At 35.8% G+C, this 7543-nt stretch overlaps 1 protein-coding gene across 1 annotated transcript; it reads right to left on the reverse strand.

Annotated features, from left to right (window-relative positions):
- Nucleotides 1-2750: 2750 nt before the first annotated feature.
- LOC104108041 (uncharacterized) lies at nucleotides 2751-7158 on the reverse strand. The gene is made up of 2 exons (XM_009616997.4): nucleotides 6354-7158; nucleotides 2751-3233 (listed from the first exon to the last, which is right to left on the reverse strand). Exons 1-2 carry the CDS (start codon nucleotides 6656-6658, stop codon nucleotides 2993-2995), a joined length of 546 nt encoding a protein of 181 aa, XP_009615292.1. The 5' UTR covers nucleotides 6659-7158; the 3' UTR covers nucleotides 2751-2992.
- Between the last annotated feature and the right edge of the window lie 385 nt (nucleotides 7159-7543).

Raw genomic sequence — 7543 nt, forward strand, 5'->3', positions numbered from 1 at the left:
ATAACAAGATGAACTAAAGAGTATCTGTTGCGCTCTCGATGCATTTGGATTTGTATCTCGAGCTTGCAAAATAAAGAATTGTAAAATTTGCAGAAGCCCACGTTTTACCTTTTGTTGACAGAGTTTCTGAATTTAAATATAGAACAATAACAATACTCTGTTTTGTTATTTTATGACAGTATTTGATCAAATGTAGGTTAAGTTGTTAATTTGACTTCACATTTTATTAGTGAATATATTAAAGTAGTGGTTGAAAAGTTAATTTGATAGACAAGAAGAGGAGGAAGAAAGGAGCGCATAGGTCAGGAGGAAGAAGAGGAGGCGAAGTTGTTAAAATTAGGGTATACGTTAAATAATTTTAAAAATATGGGTATAGGTTAAATGGGGACTACCAAATAGGGTGCCCGTGCAATTTTTACCAAGTATCAGGTGTCATATAAACTAAAGAAAATTCACATGAATGGTAATCTACATCAGATCGACAGCAACTAATTGGTAAAATTTATTTTCTAGAAATAACGTCATATTGCTCTCTCTCTCTCTCTCTCATTTTATTTTTGTTTAGTTTATGTTGCAGGGGGGTGGGGAATAGAGGTGAAACAACTTTTGAAAAGCAAAATTATTGCAACATACCTTACAAATACGAATTTGAGGTGGAACGTTTTATTTTGTTCACCTTTGACGGTTTAATAACTTCTGAGAATGATTTGGAAAAGTAGAAAAATTGACACATTTACAAATTGCACAGATACAAATTTCAAATTTGACTTTCTGAAAACCATGCCTCATTTGCGACTCAGAGGATTAGAAACATTAGTTTGATACGTATATGGAAACTGCGTATGATGGTGGATTCCTGCAAGTGCATAGGTGATTGATTCGTTAGAACTCTTTTGATCTTTGATCGTTATAGTTATGTATAATATGGTCATATGAATTGAGATTTTTTTATTTAAAAAAGGAAAAATAAAAAGCTACCTATTATGTTAGTGATTACCTATTATTTTAGTGATTAAATCAACTATTTATGTGATGGTCAGAGGCGGATCTATACGTAAGAGATGGAGTGATACACCACCCGCAAGCTTTGGCCGAGACCATGCAATAGTATGTATGCATATTGTATAAACGGAAGGAATGTAAACAACTATTTTAAGTGACACCCTCGGTAACAAAATGACCCATGTTTCCACTAGCTGTGCACTATCATTCCATCCAGTCGAATCCGGCCTAGCACACTTTTCTTAGAGGTTTACTCCTTTGTTTCTTCTTTCTCTTTCTAAATTGCTCTTTTTTTATTTATTAGCAGTTCCTATTAAGTTTTTCTTTGTTTATTAGTTTATTTTGAATTTTTTTCCTCTTTTTTTTTCTTTAAACATAAAATATAAAAATCGTTTTCTTTCAAAAATCTATTCTTTCCTCGTAACCCCCCCCCCCCTCCCGTTGCGCTTTCTCAACTCCTCCAGATAAAAAAGAGCACAACTTCGGTAAATCTATTTATAGAAACCAAAAAATATATAGAAATCCTTGAAAGTTACTATTCTAATCAAGGATGAAAATTTATTTTATTGTCAGATTGTTCTAGAGTAGGACAATTGTATATAACATTGAGTGAGTTAATTTTCAAAAAAAAAAAGTAAATTGAAAAGTGTCCGTAAACTTGCTTCTGTTTTAATGTTTAGAGTGCTTATTAGTATAAATCTTTACCTTGAGTATCTAAATATAAATTGATAACGACCCTTTTTTTTCTTATACACAATGCATCATCCAGTTGAATTTTATACTTTTTTCTAAGTTATCATAAAAATTACGTAATAATTTTACTCGATCGATTTGTTTATATTAACTTTAAAGATGAATAACCCGAACCGAAACCCAAATATACCAAACAATTAAATTTATACCCTATTTAGACAATGTAAATTGTAGTATGTCTACGTTCAAAATTTTGTGACACCCAAAGTCTCTAAATCCTAAATCCGCCTCTGGTGATGGCAATCCAACCCTACTCTCGGGCTAGGTAAGAACGTAAAAGGATGTAAAAAAAAAAGGTGTAAATAAAACTAACCTTTGACCTTTTCTTCGATTTAATTTTGAGTGGAACTCAACATTTCACCCTTGCATGTTGTATACCCCTTAAAAAGTTCAGATGGAGAACTAACTTCATTTGTTTTGGCTCAAAGGGGACATGAGGCTCATGTCAAAAGAGGCTCCAACTTCCATTGGTACGGACCACTCTTTAGCTGAACATGACCTAAAACCAAATGAGTACGACTGTGGTTCTTTACCACATCTATGTTGGTAAGAACTTTTTTGTTTTTAATAACAATTCTGTCCAAACTAGCTTGCGTGCACCTATAATATTCCACTAGATATGTGATACTTCCTACCAACAAAGATAGCACGAGTAACTCTGCTTACTAAGGCTGAGATAATCTGGGTACGAACATTATTAGCATCAATCCCTCATGGACGTACATAAGGCGATCATTAGCTATGAGTCCAGGCATCCAAATATTACTTTGAAATGGCTACCTCAGGCACACCGCAAAAGATCCCTGATGCAGCACAAGATGAAATATTTAAACCAAAATAGAAAAAGAAAAAGATCAAGTAGTGAAGCTTGTAAGGTAACATCAGCTTTCCCCCTGAAACCATAATGAAAAGCAAGACAGATATTGTGTGAGAAACGGGGAGAAATCTGAAGCCCATACATGCAACTCGGTAGTGTGGTTTAACAACAGGAACAATTAGCGCAGGACAATCAATCAAATTGTTACACATGAATACTGGAATTTAATTACAAATATTTCTATTTACATCTCGTCACAACACGAAGCACAAATCTGGTTTTTTCTGTAGCTCTACTAAGGAAAGTAACAGGAATTTTTCCAAGTGGGAATGCAGCAATATGTATGCTAGAGTGCCATCTTAGCACGGGGAAACATGCATGGAGGCCTAGCTGATATTTCTACTATAGTCTCTCCAAGTATCATGATGGTACATTGAAGTGAAAGAGCCAGGATATCACAAATGCAAAAACCATGCAAGCAAGCAAGAAGTTTAGGAATCGATGACCCTGCCAGAAGTTTCTGGTCTCTACTGTGGGAGCTGGGATAGGTGCGGTGGCTGCTACAACTGCCGCGTCATTTGCTTCATTCCACTGCTCCACAAGCTCTGCTTCATTTGCACCTGCAACATTCCGTGCAATTGATCCACAGATCTCACAAGTTCTGCAGATTTGACGGTTCTGGCACAATCAGTTTATATCGCATGTAGCAGATAAATAAATAGGTCTTTGAGGGCTTTTGTAATTGCAACATAAGGTACATGCAAGTTATGTTAAGTGGAAGCAATGGGGGTATCTGATACGAGACAGATCAAGAAAACATATCCTTAATCACCAATTTCCAATTTTATATTCAGTACGTATATCTCATACTCCCAACATGTTTGGGATTGAGGTGTTGTTGTTGTTTTATGCATATCTCATATAATAGCAAATAATTTAGTACATTGTGCGAATTACATACATACACACAGTATAGACACATTTCACACATATACACACATAAAAAGCAAAAGCACAACCAACCCATGCTTCTTCACTATAGTTGTAATCAGCACATTATAGATGAATTACCAAATCTGATGCGTATCCCACATCCCCACCAATGCCCAAATCATGTCAGATAAACATGAATGCAACAGGGGTTTTGAAGTGTTTCATGTGTCATAACATGCAACCAGTGGTTCTTCAGATATGCATTTGGGTAGAAAAAGATGAAAGCTTCTACTGATGTTAAGTATCCATGCAGCATCAACATATATAATACGAGGTTTAAAAATATCTCCACTTTGTCTTCTTTACAAGTCAGAAAACTTGTGTATTAATCTTTTAAATGTTACAACATGGGACTGATAATGCCAGAGTCTGATTCTGGAGAAGCATAAAGGTAGAAGAACACCAACACAATTAAGTCAGCAGCTCAAAGTAAAACAGCACCGTCCAGATTATAGGAGGAAAATCTCTATATCATCATTATTTTGAACGTATAATACACTAGGCGATAAGCAAAAGGAAAAGAAAAATCAAAATCCCTTCATAAGTCTGAAGTGGAGTATATAGGAACATTACGAAATTGAAATAAAGAGAAAGATAATAATAATAAAGAACAAGGACATAGAGAACGAAATAGTTTACAAATTTTAGCAGACTATGCATATGAAGATGGCAATCAGCCAAAGACATTTTCCTGAAATCCAGAATGTACTTAATCCTCAAAAAGGTAGCAAATACAAGACATCACGACAAGATTCAGGGTGATCCAACAAAGTAAAGATGCTCTTATGGCATAAGGATTGAGTTGCGGATCTTTAAGATATTTCAGGCTGTAAAAAATCATAATCAACTATTGACAAGCATCTAATTTGTTGCATCACATTTGGAAGTGCAAAACTCATCGAGTCAAAATATATACGTTGAACATGAAAATATAGAAGGTCCATGTTCAGAAACTACAGATTCAAAATTTACTCAACACAGACAAACATGTCAAAATAAGAGTTCCCAAGCAAAAAGTCATGATTCAATAAGGAACTTAACAGATAGAATTGGTGAATGTTTGCAACCTATTACCCCTCCCCACCGCAAAAAAAAAACGACACAAAATTATTGTATCATATGACAACAATCTGAAGCAACAGAAAACATTGCCCAACTTTTAAGGATATATAGTCTAATTAGCCTCTGTGCTTGTTCATTTTCCACCAAAGATACACGAATGACAAAAGCGTCTAATAATCAAACAAGAGAAATAACCTAGGACACAGCCATTTACATCATTGTCCCCCCCCCCCCGAGTAAAAGGCATGATAATAACTTATGAAGTGCCTATCTTACATATCTTAGAACCAACCGATTTGCGTTTGATAGGATTTCCCAGTGGCTGCTCGTTAAATAATGAACGCCGCTGCAATTGGTAAGGAAAGAGCAAAGGGGCTAAGAAACAAGACAATTTTCACACACACTCACACTCTTCAGAATGGTCAAGAAAAGGAGCTAGGGTAGCAAGATCCCATCCTCGATCAGCAAAATGTCAGACTCTTCTTAAGATGTATCAACAAAGCTACTGTCAACATTAGCTTGTCAATGAGCACTCCATCCCCCCACCACCCATCAAGTAAAAAGTTAACATTCTCTGATAAACCAGAAGAAAGATGCCTTTTGCACAAGTAGCCAATTTGTGATAGTTTCATTTGAACTATTTGCTTCTAATCGCATTACGCCAGAGAGAATGAATCACTAAACTAACGTGAAACCAGGTTTCGTACATTAGTTTCTTTACATTTTCTTAATCCCAAAAAGACATAGCAAGCACACAACTTTGGCCTGTTTAACAACCCAGACCACTATGTGTTTGACTAAAGTATCTGAGAAGAGAGAATCTTCTTCACAATGTGTGAGAAAAGAGCATTTGAAGAAGATACAAAGAGAAGCAAAAGAGGGGAAAGTAGCTGCTAAAGTGCTTGTTGCAAAGGCTAGATGTGTGCTAGATCGTATTCCTCCATACAGAATGAAACCTCAAAAGGTTTAGCATTATGTTGAATGTCCTGCTCATCAATACAAGTAGGTCAACTGGAAAATTCGATAGGAAGGTACTTCACATTTGCGTTGCCATCATAAATAAAACAAAGTTCAGTCAGACGAACTTCTAACTTGGTGACAATTTACTGCTACCCAATGTCCATATTCAGGTTAACCAAAAAGATAAATACTAGGAATTTATACTCCATCAAATGATTAGACTAGAAATATACTGTTTTCAGTTTTACAGGGTCCACTAGACAAATTGGAGGCTGGTAATCAGTATCGAGTCGATCTCCAATTTCAAGAAAAAGAAATGGTATGAATGAAGTTGTGAACTCACATTGTAGAAAAATGAGAGGAGGATTCAGATCGGAGAAGTTAATATTTCGCAGTAAAAATCTAGTGTCGGTTGTTCCATTTTTTCCGTTAAACACAAGATGCTTATCCACTTTCATCTAGCTCTGTCTAAGACAGCATTGCTTTATACTCATTAAATAAATCTTACACTATAATCAGAAAACAAATTTTGCCACTATCTTAACGGGAATCTACTCTTTCGGCCGCATTTCCCTGAACAAAGAAAAATGCAGGGGTTTCCTAATCATAATTCTCTAAACCTGAAAATAAGCTCACCGATATAGACTATCCTGTACCAAAGAAATAAAGAACGAAGAAGAAAGTAGTTTCCAAAAATCATACTAAAATTAGAATAAGACAGCTGATTTATTATAACAAAATGTGGATTACTAGTCAAAATACTTACTTGTTTCCCTTAATTTTAAACCACGCCTCAGCACACTGCTTGTGAGCAGCAGCCAAATCATCTTTACAAGAACAACCCAATTCAATGGGGACCTCAGATTCTGGATTCGAAGCATCAAAACTCAACTGGCAAATCCTACAATCCCTCTTTATAACCTTAGGCAAATGTGCCTTAGTAGTATCCTGTTCCTCAGCTTCCAGATCCACTTCCACTGAACATTCTGATACAGAAGAAGACCTCTTCTTTTCCACAATTTCAGCAGTACCAGCTTCCAAATCAACATGGGACTTGTCTAAAGTTGACATTTTTAGAGATACCCAGTTCAAGAATCTTCATGTAAATGCAGGCTGTGATGGAGATCATCAATGCCCAACAAAAGTTGAAGCTTTCTGACAAACTTTCAACCTAAGGGAAAACGAAAAGAAATAGTAATGTCTAATCAACTGTACTCCTTTCTTTATCTCGTGTTTGGGTAGTAGCTGAGCTCTCTCCCTCTCTTCTGTTAGTAAGTTTTTGGAGGGCACTACAAAGAAAGTGAAAAAGTTCCACGGGATGTAAGAGGGAGAGGAGAACTACAAGAACTAGCTTTGGAAGTAGATTTTATCTATTTTACTGGAAGTCTAGTAGTATATTACTAATTATATACTGCTTTGCTGATTGTTTCTTTCTAAGAACCAGCTTCTGGTCACGATAGTGTATTTTTTGTAAGAAGAAAAGAGAAAAGAGGAGAGAGAGATGTTTAATTTCCACTGCGCAATCTGAGTTTTGAGTAGTTTTTTTATATTATACACAGTTCTCCTAACATGATTTAAAATGGAAATGATAAAATACACAACAACAAATCAGCATGTTTCCGATAAACCCTCCCCTTGCCGATAAAATGAAGAGAAGTAGTGACAACAAATGATAATAACAATAAGGTATTAAGAAAATTAAAACTAAAGAATGTAATCAAAAAGTAGACAGTACCATCAATCTAAGAGAAAGAGTAAAGAGATATCATGTCAATACTACTGTTACCAACGAGAACATACATACGCAGTTGCCTACTAACCGTCCACCCTAATTCTCGATCTGCATATCCTTGACCTTTAGTAAGTTCCAGTTGTGTCATGTCCCGCCTAATCACTTCTCCTCAATACTTCTTTGGCCTACCTCTACCCCTCACATACCCATCAAGGCCAACCTCT

This window comes from Nicotiana tomentosiformis, chromosome 3, assembly GCF_000390325.3.
Source record: "Nicotiana tomentosiformis chromosome 3, ASM39032v3, whole genome shotgun sequence".
Classification (NCBI taxonomy): domain Eukaryota; kingdom Viridiplantae; phylum Streptophyta; class Magnoliopsida; order Solanales; family Solanaceae; genus Nicotiana; species Nicotiana tomentosiformis.